The sequence below is a fragment of the Triturus cristatus genome, chromosome 2_2 (genome assembly GCF_964204655.1).
Source record: "Triturus cristatus chromosome 2_2, aTriCri1.1, whole genome shotgun sequence".
In the NCBI taxonomy this organism is placed as follows: domain Eukaryota; kingdom Metazoa; phylum Chordata; class Amphibia; order Caudata; family Salamandridae; genus Triturus; species Triturus cristatus.
In genome coordinates, this window is record NC_140582.1 from 1169738643 (window position 1) to 1169753202 (window position 14560).

At 40.8% G+C, this 14560-nt stretch overlaps 1 protein-coding gene across 4 annotated transcripts in view; it reads left to right on the top strand.

The window, feature by feature from the left end:
• The window catches only part of ZNF638 (zinc finger protein 638), a 994232-nt gene that overhangs the window by 70838 nt on the left and 908834 nt on the right, over positions 1-14560 (top strand). For 3 of the 4 annotated variants that reach the window (XM_085642741.1, XM_085642740.1, XM_085642739.1), the window contains 2 exons: positions 899-2594; positions 13259-13320. In XM_085642741.1, coding sequence (XP_085498867.1) covers positions 1191-2594; positions 13259-13320 — 1466 coding nt within the window. In that variant the 5' untranslated portion in view covers positions 899-1190. The remainder of the gene's footprint in view (positions 1-898; positions 2595-13258; positions 13321-14560) is intronic. The other variant, XM_085642742.1, reaches the window with a different exon arrangement.

The following is a 14560-nucleotide window of genomic DNA, read 5'->3' on the forward strand; positions in this document are numbered from 1 at the left end:
CCTTCTTTCCCATCTGCTCTTGGATGTGGCTCTACATGCTTACCAATGATATGAGCAGAGCTGTGCTCATCTTTTAGTACTGCATCTTTAGATTTTTCCTACAACAATTTTGTGCATCTTTTCTTTGCAACAACCATGAGAGCCCCTGTTCAGAAAATAACCTAAAATCACTAAAAACAGTACTGTGCTGAAAAGTGGAACCCAGAAGTGTAGTATACTCTGCCTTGTTTAAAATAACGCAGAGATCAATGTTGCAATGCCTAGATTTACAAATATATTTACACAGTAATTAGTGGGTTATTATTTAATTCCGGGTACTCGAGGACCGGGACTGAAACTATATAACCTATGTTGCTTCAAAAACTAGGATGTAATCTTGTGGTGAAACAATAGCTTCTCTTGTTGTGAGTAGTTAACTTCCACTACCACTTAGTTCACAATAGTTTTTTTTTCTAGCAGTGTTTCTTTGTATTTGGAAATCACAATTTATAGTGAAGTTCCAACAGAAGTGTGTAATGATATCTGCTTTCTAAATTTTCTTGAATAGCAATCTGTTTTACTAGATCTTTGAGTTATCGGAGCCATACTTGTACAGCTTGAGCAGCTCGGTTTTGCTAATCTACATTTTTTGTTTGTAAGTAAACCTTTTGATTACTAGTCCTGAAGACTAGTTTTGGAGCCTGCTCAGCAGTGATCATGGAACTCCCATCAAAAAGCATAAGCTTTGATATAGAATCACCCTCGTCTGCACATGGATGATGTACTTTGCGATCTTTTAATAAACCTTTTGACAATAACATTTCATGAGTCTTCAAAATGTGTTGCTGACTGGCTGTGAAACGCTGCAATGACAAGTTACGAATATATATTGATCTAATGTTTGTGTTTTCACTTTCAGCTTTGTGATATTCTTGGAAAAGTGTGCACCACTTGTGAATTCCTTGAACTTTGGCATTGCAAGTCCACTTCTATTGGGCCTGCCTCCTTTACAGCTTGCTCAGATTAAGACTCAATTTGCTCTTCATCAATTGACTTTAATCGCCTCCAACAATTCACCACCATCCTATACTTTTCTTGACCAGGCTGTACTGAAAGTTAAAACTGCTCATCCTGTGTTCAGTTCTACAGGAGTGTTTCCTGGTCACGGAGCAAAAGAAGCAAACCAGTGTGGCTTGAACATACCTGCAAATATGAAGGGGTTCGGCATGAACCAGCCCAACATGAACCAGCCCAACATGAACCAATTTGCTATGAATCAGTCTCTAATAAACTCTGGTCCTTACATGGGAAATCCTTCGGGAGGAATGAACATTCAAGGAATGTCTCCAAGAATGGATAGTCGTGGCATGATTGGTCAGACTCCTCCAGGATACCTACCAAGATTTGCAGGCCCTCCCCACAATATGGGACAACCAAATCTCCGTCCTCCAGGTCCTCCAATGATTCAACACAGTGACCAGCAAGGGGATTCAAGGCTGTCTAGTGAAAAAATGAGCTTGCGGGATGCTGTACATCAGCTGACAATGGAAACAAAAAGTATTCCAAATAAATGGGCTGCTGACGTTGGATCTTCTGGAAATTCTTCTGCCGTCATGGGGAGGAACCTAATGCCGTCCTCACCAGTCGTAGATGAAAGGCGAAATGCGCAAAGCCGGTATAATACTGAGAGTGCTACAAGTATTCTAGCAAGCTTTGGGTTATCGAATGAAGATCTAGAGGAGCTCAGTCGTTACCCAGATGATCAGTTGACCCCAGACAACATGCCAGTAATTTTGAGAGAAATAAGATTACGCAAGATGAACAGGCAGGGACCCAGTGTATCAGCTCAAAGTAGAGGTGTAGGCGAGTCTGTGCAAAGTAAAGTGTTTGATTATGGGCATTCAAGCAAAGTTGGGTTCAGTGATGAACCAGTACAAACACGAGTATTCAACGACCCAATAGACCAACGAAGAAAAGATTATCGGGGTATGTACACACAAGGCATGGATTCCCACCATTCAGAAAATACTGAAGAAAGGTTTCATACTGAAAAATCCATGGGTCATGTGGGTTTCCCAAAAGAAGCTATAAATAAGCATATTTTCCCAATTACTCCCCCAAACCAAATGGGTGCTCCAAGTGGCCAGAATTCACTTGCTGGTCCTCAGCCGGGTTTACCAATTGAAGTCCTTAACAGGAAGTTGCTCAGAAATAAAAATCAGCCACCACCTGATAATTCATCAGATTTACAGATGGGAACTCAGCAGATGCCAAACATGCCCAGTTTCCAGATGACCAACCAACCTCCTAATTATGCAGGTGGAGGCCCCCCATCTAGCTATCCGCTGGAAAACCATCCTCAGCGAAAGCCAGGAGAGAGTCCAATGAATTTGCCTTTTCATGCAGATATGTCTATGCGACCACCTACTCTACCACCTCCTGCTGTGCCGGCAAACTATGGGAAAGGGAATTGGTCCCCAAGGTCACCACAACCTGATCCAACGAAGACCAAGCTACTTCCAACTCCTTCGATGATGAATGATTACTATGCTGCATCTCCAAGAATATTTCCTCATATGTGTTCTCTGTGTAACATAGAATGTAAACATATAAAGGTGAGTTCTTTTAATGAAGCAATACATTTACTCTTAATATCCCCAAACAACTAGTGTCCTTTGCATTTTCAGTTGGTGGTTGGTATTGCATTGGACTACTTAGTTATTAGTGGGGCAGAGATTGATCATTGTTGAAGTGAATGTTTCGCCTTCGCCATACTCCAGTTTACATTTGTGTGCCTAGCCTTTATTATAAACTACCTTTGATTCATTGCTGTTGAGACCGCATCGCAAGCGTGAAATTGTAAAAGATGTCTTGAATCCTTTAAATGCTTTTTTTCTTGCAGTTAAGAGACATTTTTATGTGAAAGTGTTTGTGTTTTTCTCTCAGTACGTTAAAGCACCCAGATGCATTCCCCTACCAGAAAAGGCTTGATAAAGATGCATACTGAGCATTAAAAAGTTGTGTAGCATCTAAATAGTGCAGTAGGAAGGGATTAAGTAAGCAGAATTTGACATGTGAACGTTGGTATTGCTAGGTGTTTAATGAGGGCATAAATCTTTTTGAATGCAAATAGCTCTTTGAGCTGCTTTATTTTCTGTTATTTGTGTTAGGGATTGAATTTTCATCAGGGGTAGGCGTGAGCAAGGTATCTGTGTAAGAAGAAAAGAACCGAAATTTGACACTTTGTTGTGGACCAATAATTTCAATTGTACTATTGATGGAATCGGAATTCCAAAAATGGGCTTATGGCCTTAATCTTTTCAACTAACACTAGTGAATGTTAAGGTATTTACAGTGTAGAGCAGGTTAAGATGAGACTACTGTCATTGTTTTAAAATGTAGGCATTTGATATTGCCAGTGGGCTACTAGTGGAAGTGTTTTCCTACAGGAGTCTACATTACTCCCTTTGGGATGTCCATGACAGCTTCCTTTAGCTGCAAGATATGGTTACCAATTGTACTAGATGGAAGTAATGTTTTCTGTAATAGCAGTAACTTACACTGGTTAACACTTTAGAATAAAAACTTTCAGTGGGCAGCACATTAGCCATAATGGGGATTGCAGCACTACTGTAAAGGTTGAAACGGGCCACAACATAGTTATTGCTGTAACTTGCCTATATGTCAGCCTTCCCATCTTTGTAAGAGTGCCTAAGTTAGAAAACTTAGTTGAACAATAAACGTGTGTTGGTAAATTAATCCAGTGTGTGAAATAGCATCGCAAAGGTCGAAAGGCCTTGCTTATAAGTAAGTCACTGCAGTTTCGACAGAGTAACTCATACATGCACTCACTCATCCTTGCACTCGTCAATCCATTTATCCACCCACTGACAATCCTATGCAAGAAAGGTATAGGAGCAAAAGTAGAATGAAAAAATGTGGTGGGCATATGCTTGAAATAGAAAAAGGGTAGTCAACTTGGAATTAATGTGTAAATGGTGTATAGTAGTTTTAAAGTCCCAATGTTTCCATCCTATTTAGATGCAATATGGCCTTCCAGTAAGCATTGCATTGTGCGTCCATTTTGGAATAATATTTTATATATTTCCAATATATTGTATCATTATTCAACTAAGCAAAGAAGGTAGTCCTGTTGCTTGTATTGGTCAAAGCCATCTTTGAACGTAGGCAATATCCCTATTGCCAAATCCATTGTAAAGTGGCGATCGGGCTTGAAAGCAGTGGCAGCATAGAGGAAGTGCATTGCAGATCAAATTATTGGCGAACGAGGGGGGCTGGTTGCACCACTGACTGCTCTGCTTCACTTTTTAAAAATTATTTGCAAGTCAGAATTATTCAAAATAGAATGATCATAATATATTAAAAAGAAACTGCACTAAAAAAATTCATAGTCCTAAAAGGTACCCAACATAATCCAAAGCTGGAAGCATAGATAGAAGCAGAAAATGCAGACTAAAACTGGATGGCTAGATGAGATGAGAATAAAACATTTGCTGTTAAAGCTTGAGAGATCCCAACTGAGATTGATCCAGATCTTGGACGGACCTCTGACTTTAGTCAATGTTAATTCGTGCTCCTAAATCTTATTGATAAGGGCACACCACTCAACAGCTTTTTGGGGAGTCAGAGACCTATGACCTTGCAGTACATAGCCGGGCACGAACTAACATTATTGTAATAAGACACTTGATGCCTCCCTCATACTCAAATGTATCTCCCAACAGTATCTCTTTAGTAGACAATAAAACTTGATGTCCCAAGCCAGAAGACATCAACTTAATCACTTCAGCCCAAAATTCTTGAAAAACAGGACATGACCTGAACATGTTCACTATTTCCTCTGCTGGAAAGTTGCATTTGGGGCTTCTGGTCTTATCTGAGGCAATGTTGACTCCCCATCTATAGATTTTATCCTGGGTATAATGCAGATTGATTTGATTTTAAGATTTTATATAGCGCACGAATGCCCGAGGGCGTCTAGGCGCTCTCCGGCAAAGAATGCCATAGTTCCAGTTGAGGATGGTTTAAGTTAGTTTGAAAAAAAGCCAGGTCTTTATTAGCTTTCTGAATCCGAGCAGAGTTGGGCAGCTCTTGATGATTATCGGGAGCGATTTCCATAGTTTCACAATGTCTAGGACAAAGCTTCTTCCACCCCAGGGGACTTTTTAAAATGTCGGTGTTTGGAGGAGTTTGCTCTGTGCTGAGCGTAGGTGTCTTGGTGGATGGTACCAGATGAGGTGGTGTTTCAGAAATATTGGTCCATTTCCATGTACAGCTTTGTAGGCCAGACATAGGGATTTGAAATCTATTCTTTTCTTCATGGGAAGCCAGTGGAGTTTTTTCAAGCCTTCTGATATGGGCTGGAGTTTGGCGATGTCTAGCAGTATTCTGGCGTGCGCGCTGAAGCTTGACCATGTGCTGTTTTTGAAGGCCTAGGGCGTTTCCATAGTCCAGTCTGGCCATGGCCAGAACCTTTACTAGTGTTTTTACTGCTTCAGGGGGAATGAAGGTGCGTACTTTCTGATTAATTTTAAAGTTAAAAGCACCAGAGAGACTACTTTGTTGACCTGGTGCTGGAAGGACAGTTTGTCGTCGAAGATGCCTAGATTCCTCACTTTTTGCACTGGGGAAGAGAGAGCTCCCATACTGGGAGGCCACCGGTTCTGTGACCAGAATAAGGTGTCCAATCCCAATAGGAGGACCTCTGGTTCCGTTAAGGCAATTTGTCCCCATCCATTGATATATGTGGGACATGCATTGTCTAAAGCAATCTGCTGTTTCTTCACGACTGCTTGAAATGGACACCACAATTTGGGTGTCATCCACGTAAGATCTTCATGTGAAGCCGAATTTCCTGATATTAGCTAAAGGGGTCCCATAAAGGTGAGACAGGGTGGGGCTTAATGAGAAGCCCTGCAGTACCCCACATGGCAGCGTAAACCGCTCTGAGCAGGAGTCTCCGATCTGAACGTATTGCTGTCTTTTGTTCAGATAGGATTTGATCAGCTTTAGAGCTGCGTTCTTGACTCCTACCTCTTGGAGCCTTTTGATTAAAATACCGTGGTTCACGGTGTCGAAAGCCGCCAATAGATCCAACAGGATCAAGGCGGCCTTGGCTCCTGTGTCCAGTATTGCCCGCATCTCTTCTGCTGCCATGATTAGGGCAGTTTCTGTGCCATTCCCTTTTTGTAAACCATACTGGGAGGAATCCAGTAGGTCTGCAGAGGAGATGAAGGTCATTAGCTGGGAGTTGACAATTTTTTCTAAAACCTTGTCCGGGAAGGAAATCCTTGCTATTGGTCTGTAATTGCAATTTTCGTGGGATCTAAATTGGGATTTTTCAGTAAAGGAAGAATTGACATCTTCTTCCAAGAGTCTGGAAAGACACCTGAGGTGATAATTGAATTAAAGAGTATGCGAAGTTGTTCGCTAATTATCATGTCCCAGTGCCATATGAAATATATTGGGTGGACAGGGGTCGAGGGTGCTCCGGATTTATATGGATTTGATTGTCTGAGACTTGTTCTATGCTGGGTGAAGCAAAGGAGTCTAATACATTAATGGGACGTGGGGGAGTTGTGGCGAGAGTGACTGCCATGCCGTCGTCCCACTCTGTGAGAGATGCAAAGATGGTTTGCACCTTGTCCTTAAAATACGCTGCGAGTTGGTTGCAGAAAGCTACACTAAAGTCCTTTTTTTTGAGGTTCTGGAAGTTTAACTAGTGTCTTCAGTGTTGTGGAAAGTGCTTTGGTGGAGTTGCCTGCCTGCTGGATCTTATCTGAAAAGTATTTGCTTTTCTTGTCCAGTATCATCTTTTTATAGCTACTCAATGATTGGGAGTAGTATGAGGTTTTGTCGACTAATGTGTAGTTACTTCTCCAGCGTCTCTCGGCTTTTCTGCAAATGTTTCTTTTTGCGTAGGGCATCACAGAACCAGGGCTCGGATTTCTGGTGGCGCTTTTTTCTGATGCTAGCAAGTTCGCTGCGGGTTTGATCCAGTTGTTAAAACTGCCTGTTGCTAGGTTTGCCTCTGATTTTAGATCAGGTTTGGAGGCTGCTAAAGTGCATTGCATCTGCTGGGGGCTATATTCCTCCAATTACATTCTTTGATTATCTTATGTGATATGTGCATGCTGGTAATGTGATGTGTGGTGGTAACAGTGAACAGGATGGCTCTGTGATCTGACCATGGAATTGGCAGAATCTAGTAGTTTGAGGTGGGGGTTGGATGTGAATAATCCATCCAGTGTGTGGCCGGCATGTGTAGGATGCATGAATTTCAGATCCAACAAGGCATTGGCCATCATCTCTATTGGTGATAATGTGTTGTGGTCTTCTAAGTTTTCGAGGTGATAGTTAAAATCACCTAATATACAGTAGTCCTCTGAGTCAGTGCTAGATTATATTATAGGGCTGATGATTTCCTAATTTGTTTTTACTTTTCGAGCTGGGAGGTCTGTAAAGAAGCGTGCCGTTTGAAGGTGAAATTAGCGCTTAATATGATTCGAAAGGAAAGTAGTTCGCAGTGAGAGCTGCTTCCTGCCGGGGAGCCTTTTACTTCCAGAGAATTGTTGGCTATAATCGCTAATCCTCCTTCCCATTTGTCTTGTCTGTCATTTTTTTATAATTGTAAATCCTTGAGGTATGGCTAGGACCAGGTCAAGATCAGAGGTGCTATTTGCCCAGGTTTCAGTGATGAACGCCATATCAACTGATTGTTCGAAGCTGTTGAAACTTTAAGTGAATGGAGTGTCCGGAATGATCGACTATCTCTAGTGCCCTCTGAATTTTTGACGCCAGGATCTCAGAGAGCAGCCGACTCCACTTTGCTGCCTATAACGCAGTGTCATCTGCAGTAGATCGACAAAAGACTTTGCCCACCACGCTGATCGATGGTTTCCTGCCTGGTTTATAATACGTTCGCTCTGAGCCTTCCATGTCAAGCGAGTATTCGCATCCAGACAGGATATAGTCTCTCACTTGTAAATACTTTAAAAAATGACAAGGAAGCTCATATGCATCTTGTCATGAATAGAATCTGAGGCAATTCAGGTCATACAGCTGGCCTAACATCAGAACCCCATGTCATGCTCAAGCCTTACACAGAGAGTCCTGAAAAACTGAGGTAGAAGCAGGATTATCCCAGAGCGGTGTATCGTTGTTTAATAAAGCTAACTAGTATTTAATACAGATCGAGCAGTTAGGATCCCCCAGCCTGTAAAGAAAAAACCTAAACTCGCCCAGTTGCCCCACTTCCAAGCAGGAAAGGGCTCTGTAAAAGCAGGAAATGTAAAACTAACTGGAGTAAAGGATAGGGCAGAAAACAAATGGAAGGGAGGCCTAATGTTTCCGAGTCAAGGTACGCAAGGAGGCTTGACCAATATTATTCACCTTCCCAGTGCCGAAAGAATCCAGTTCCTCACTTTCAGGTAGACCTGCACCAGGAAGATGTCCTCATGCAGGTGTACCCAGTGCCCATGACCTGTTCTCGCTTACTGTGCCATCGAAGCCTGTTGAGCTAGGCACACCTGAAGAGTGTGCCCCAGTGTTCCTTGGGCCTGAAGTGTACAGCCTTAGGTACAATGACTTTTATTCCATGCTCAACACATCTCGGAGCTTACAGAGTATGGTACTAACTCTGGAGGAGGTGGTGTTACCTTACGTGAGTGGTCCTTTCCTTCAGAGTAAGTCATAATTAAATTTTACATAAACCATAAAATGGTCTACTGGTCTTCCAAATGGAGCCCTACTTACTGAATCTGTTTCTAACCCTGAAGCTCGAATTTCACCTCCTGGAGTGTGCCATGACTTATTGCCATTGTTTTGCACACTTGTGTGTTCCGATAATTACCTTGCTAGCCAGTTGGAGTGGCCAATATTGTGGCATTGAGATATTAGTGATAAACCGTATCCAACAGATACTGATCAATAACCACTGACTGCCCCCGGACCACAAAAGTTCCCAAAGCCTGTTGAGTGCTTTGTCTTTAAGCTTGCCTTAAAGTTTCGAGGGGCAGGAAAGATAAGAATAGAGACTGAGATGGAGTTAGGAACAGCCGAACAGGTTTGTGAATGGCAGGATCTTCCAAAAACACATTTAAATAAAGGTAGGTTTTTCCTCTGTTCTCTTAAAGGTATACAATGTATACAATGTATCCAAATAAGTAGTTTATTTTTAGAGAATTAAACGCAACACTAACTGTTCCGCATATTCTGATATACTTTAAAATACTGTTGACATCGTAAAGGTTGCTCTTTGCAGAAAGCTCTCAAGATCCTCTGTGAGCATCAACTGAGTACGACTTGAGAGCCACTAGAATTAAGTGATTTATGCTGCTTTGGTGTTTTCTGCTTAAGCATTTACTTCATATATTCCACTTCATTCTCAGCAGATTGAAGCGGAAACAAAACAATTTTCCAATTCAAACTGAACCACAGTTAGTAAGCAAAATTGGGCACTCGTGCATTTTCAGACCATATTGTATAATAGTGTATAATAAAAAAGCTACAGCTGCATAATGGTGTCAATAGTGCCCAGGTGAGCAGTTCAACTGATCAAACCTGCTGTTAATCTTGAGAGACTTATTATTTTGTTCATTGAGTGATATTACTTGTACTTTCAGAACTAGATTTCCATCTTCCAAGTTTGGAGGATCCAGCAACTTCACAGATAAGAACCCAACCATTAAATATACTCAGTGTTACAGTGTGTATTTGCTCCTTTGGCTGCTCCCCAACTGCTCAGTAGATTATTGGTCAACATCTCTCGTGCCTGCAGTGCCTAGAACACTTAATGTACTTGAATCATCCAGGAGGATGGTGTCCTTTCTGTTACTAATAACAGATACATCTAGGCTTGCCCCCAAAAAATTCTCTTAATCGAAGATCCTCTGCAGGCACATGTTTAGTTTTTGTTCATGCACCCCCCCAGGGGCACAGCTCTAACTTATGACTTCAAATGTCTGATTGAATTTGGTTGACCTAGATCAGTTTCTCTAGTTGCAATAGGCTTTAAAAAAAAAAAAAAAAAATCCCAACTTCAAGAGAAAGATAAGCCAGTGTTTTATTTTCCACTCATAGTTTGTGTGTAGTTTTAATTTTCTTGTTCCTATTCAGAATGGTTTGTATTACTAAACCAGGTATATTTGACCTTCAGAAGTAGGGCTGCTAAATTTCATTCTCTAGTCACATTACTTGGATGACAGGAGTTCCTCTTTTATGTGCCCCATCGCCTTTAAGACTAAAGTCAACACTTCTGTTTTAATAGTACCTGATGTTTCCCTTTTTCTTTTGCCTTCTTGCACTTCTCTTTCTTCAGGGTATGGTTCTTTGGGTATTTCCATATGTTGTTCAGCTGAGCTGCACTTGACCAACATTAATTCTTCTTGTTATTTCAAGTATATTTTTAAAAACTTAGCTATTTCAACTGCCATACTGACCTGCCCAGGTGATTATTAATACCTAGTGTGCATACTGGGTAGCACCTGAACCTTTGGATTATGGGATTAGCTATCTTTTTTTTCAATTAGTTATTTATTGGAAGGTTGGAATATCTGTGAATACATTTTAGAGGTCAGGCGAGGAAGTAGAACTCTCCATGTTTGGGATGTAGGACAGTTTAACTCTCGTGTCCCAATCTTGTCTACAAAGTGGCATACAAGTAGCTCAGTTTTTTCAATATGCTACATGTTCCTGCTGCTCTGTTTAGTCTTAACTTTTGCTTGGGTCTCCCACAACATTTGGACAGAAATGAGGTTACTATCTAATGGTTATGAATACTAATGAAGATTTCGTATAGGAGAGTTAAAATTTACGTGCATGTAACACCCAATTCTCCATCATGAATATCTTTGTTAAATTCCTAATTGCCCTGCCCTCCCCATAATAGCTATTTGAATGAAAGTTTCTTTTTACATCCTTCACTAATCAAGAAAGCGGAACCTAGTCCCTTTGTGCTACTGGTTATGGATGTTGTGTGCCCTAAAGCGAAGGGGCAGTTTTTTTCTCTTCCTTCTATGCACATAGAAACAGTGAACTTTAAATAAACTCTAATTTTCTAGTGATTTCCCCCCCACCCCCCTCCCTTTTACTATAACTAATGGCACACAACTGAAGCTTACTTTTCTGTCTGTTTCTTTGTAGCTTGGGATTTTTACTTATTTAAATTGTTTTCAGGATTCAGCACATGTGCAGAGATATTGCAGTACTTATGTTTTTAGTAATAGATGATGAGATGAACTTGTATTAGAGGTATGTTACTTTTTCATCTTTCAGCTTGATTGACATTCAAGTTTTAAGTTTAATGGTACTTATCTACTGTTACTTTAAACTTAATTTATCCAGTCTAACATTTTCAGTAAAGTAACGTTGAATTTTCCAAGCTATTAGAGGTGTGTGACAGAGCTCCCCAGCATCTTGAACAGACTGATACATGCCATACCTAAAGCTTAATGATACAGAAAACCTCTGCGATGTGGACAACCCATCTGAAAGGAATTGTAAATCTCCATATGTCCACCCCCAAACCCCAGATTGCCAGGCAATCCTCTATCTATACTGTAATTTGCGACCCTGAAATCCTAACTTGTGCGAGCACCTCATCACACCATAAAACTATTTCTAAGTAACCCTGGGCGTAATTCGTGTAGTGGCGTTACGCGTAGCTACGCGAAGTGCACTTCGCACTATGTGAGATACTCGTAGCACTACGCGAACTGCGTAGTGCGCTTTTCGTGATGATTGCACAGTGCCGGATGCTTGTCCGCACTGTGCAATCATTGAAAACGGCATCTTGCACAGTGCGATCTGTCGTTTTCTGGTGCTTGAGTAGCTTTTTACTCGAGCGGCAGCTTTCTCAACGCGCACTGGTAGTTTCTCATTGCGAGCATACGCGACCACTCGCAATGAGAAACCTGACCTCCCTGCGTTGAGAATTTCGCCGGGAGGCTTATTTTCCACGCTCGCAATCGGCAACTTGATGTTGCTGATTGCGAACGAGGAAAAAGTCTCGCCGGGATGTCATTTTGCTCGCTCGCGGTCGCCAACTTGGCGTTGAGGACCGTGAGCGAGCAAAAAATGCCAGCTACGTGTTTTTGCACTGTGCTACATGCAATTCGCGTAGCACAAAGAAGCACAAACTACGCAAGCGTAGTTGTCCACCCAGGGTTACTTCTAAGTAATCAGCAGGGTTTACCCTACCCCCTTATTCGGACTCTAAAATTCAGCAGCTTTTACTCAGTAGAACAAATGTATCTCAATGCATATTCCTAGCTGTTACACAGAATTTAAATTTTACGAACAATATCCTCGAACTGTAGTACCTTCATCCCATTAATACTGAAATGTTGGCGAGGACATGGTAATACTAAATTTATATTTCTCTTTTGACACAGACCCACTCAAATTTTGTTTTGGAATGCCCAAATGCCTTCCTTTATAGCTACATTGCCTAATCTTCTCCCTGACTCTTCCGAATTTGCTTACGGTCTTGTTTGCTTTTGCCCCCAAATGTTATTGTAATTGAAGTTCTCTACTGCAACAGGCCTCACTGACCTTCCCTCTCTTTCCAATAGCTGAACAAATATCAACCAAATGGAAAATTTTAATCTCAACAGGTGGTACCTGTTGCAACACATCTCTGGACACTCCCAGATTTTCAAATACCTCTCCCCACAGTCTTTCTCCAGAAATGTGTGAAAATTATGGCATGCTTTCCTGGTACACCTCAAACTGGCTAAGCCAACCCATACTTTTTAGGCATGACCTTAGCACTTTCTTACAAATCTTATATGAACTGCATCAGCTGCCTGTACTGGACTATTCGATACTGCATGCTGAATTCCTCTTACCTGTATTTTGATGCATTAAATCCTGATGAATGTGTAATTTTAATTTTCACTCCTGTCATTGCATCATGCAGTAAAGCACTTTACCCCCAGGGTCTTGACCCTCAACCTCAAGAACTAAAATACATTTGATCCTAGGTTATTGGTTCCTGCAGACATTCTACCTGTTCCTTAATTATCAGTTTAGGTGTTAGTAAATCCTCGCCATGTTTAATATATAATTTGTCTGGAGCTAATTTTCTAGCTAGCAGTTCATTTCAACAAGTTAACTTGAATAATAGTAATGTCAGCTGCAAAAACACAACCATGTTTTACACTATTTCTGGTTTAAAAGTAGTTTTTTTAAAATGTTTGCTTGTTACACTGTGCTGCAACATTAACAGGAAGTATGTGAATGTTGTTTGCTTTATCAGGATTGGATTCAACACCAGAATACCACTACTCACATTGAGAGCTGCCGTCAAATACGCAGCAAGTGAGTATTATTGTATGCATGCTGGCGCCAAAAATGTTTTACTTTAGTACAAAGCAATGATCATAAATGTGGTGGTTGGAAAGATTGAATTTTCAGTTACAGGCCTATGATGTGGGCTGGCATGGATTGTCTGGCAGTCTACATTTGTATGGAAACACAACCAAACTGTCAAATGAGGACTTTTGGACCTCATCTTAGAACAGCTAATAGTATTTTGTGTCCATAGTAGTTTTACATTACCAAGTTAATTGTTTTTCATTGGGTGCTGTGCGTTACTTGTTAATAAAGTTTCTTCAAAGTTGAACTTTAATTTATTTTTTCTGTTCAATGTTGCTTTAGAGCCATTGGCTTTACTACATTTGTATTGAAGTCCATTCAAGGAACAGCTCATGCACATGACATAGTATCAATCAATCCACTTTAATCGATTAGTTAAAATCATAAAAGTACAAGACAACATTTACATTCATAGACCAATACAAATACAATAAATAACAATGACATAGTACTTTCTACAGTGCCTCCCTCTGGTTTGGAAATCTTTGTTAGTACTTGACCCTAACTTGGCAAATGGCTTTGTTAAAAGTGGACTTAAATATTGTTGCTTTTACTTGAGTAAAAAAAACATGAGATTGGTTTTAATTCTAACTGTATGTACATCTTTACCAGGCTATGCTTAGGATTTTTAGGTCTCGCCTAGACAGCGCTTTCACTGTCTCTTCGAGACATGCTGTATCTAGGATATGGGCTTGAAAAAAAAGCCCATCTTTCATTGGTTATTCTTACTGTCCTTGCTAAATGCCTGCTATTGATTGGCTAATATGCTTAGTAGTCCCTCCTTTTTCTACTTTTGTAACCTCCCTTGAGGACTGCCCCTTTTACATGTGCTATTACTCTTTGTTAATTTATGGGACTTGGAGAGCACTCTTTTCTTTTTGTTGGCCTGCGTGTGGCTTATTTTTACTTCGGGCAGGTTGTTTCCCTGCAGAATCTGTAATCGGTGCTTCTGTTTGTCGTTCTGCACCTGCTTTGTGCTGATTTTTGTTGTTTATTCTAACTTTTACTGGCTTTGCACAAACGTAGTAGTGTTTTGTTTTATTGCTGTTGGCACTCTTCTCCACTCCCCCCTCTATGTTCATGGTTCCTTTGCTATTCCTGCTGGATATTTTTTTAGTTTATTGGCATTCACACAATTGTGAATTTGTGATCGATAGTCATGTATTTATGTTTTAAAGGCACT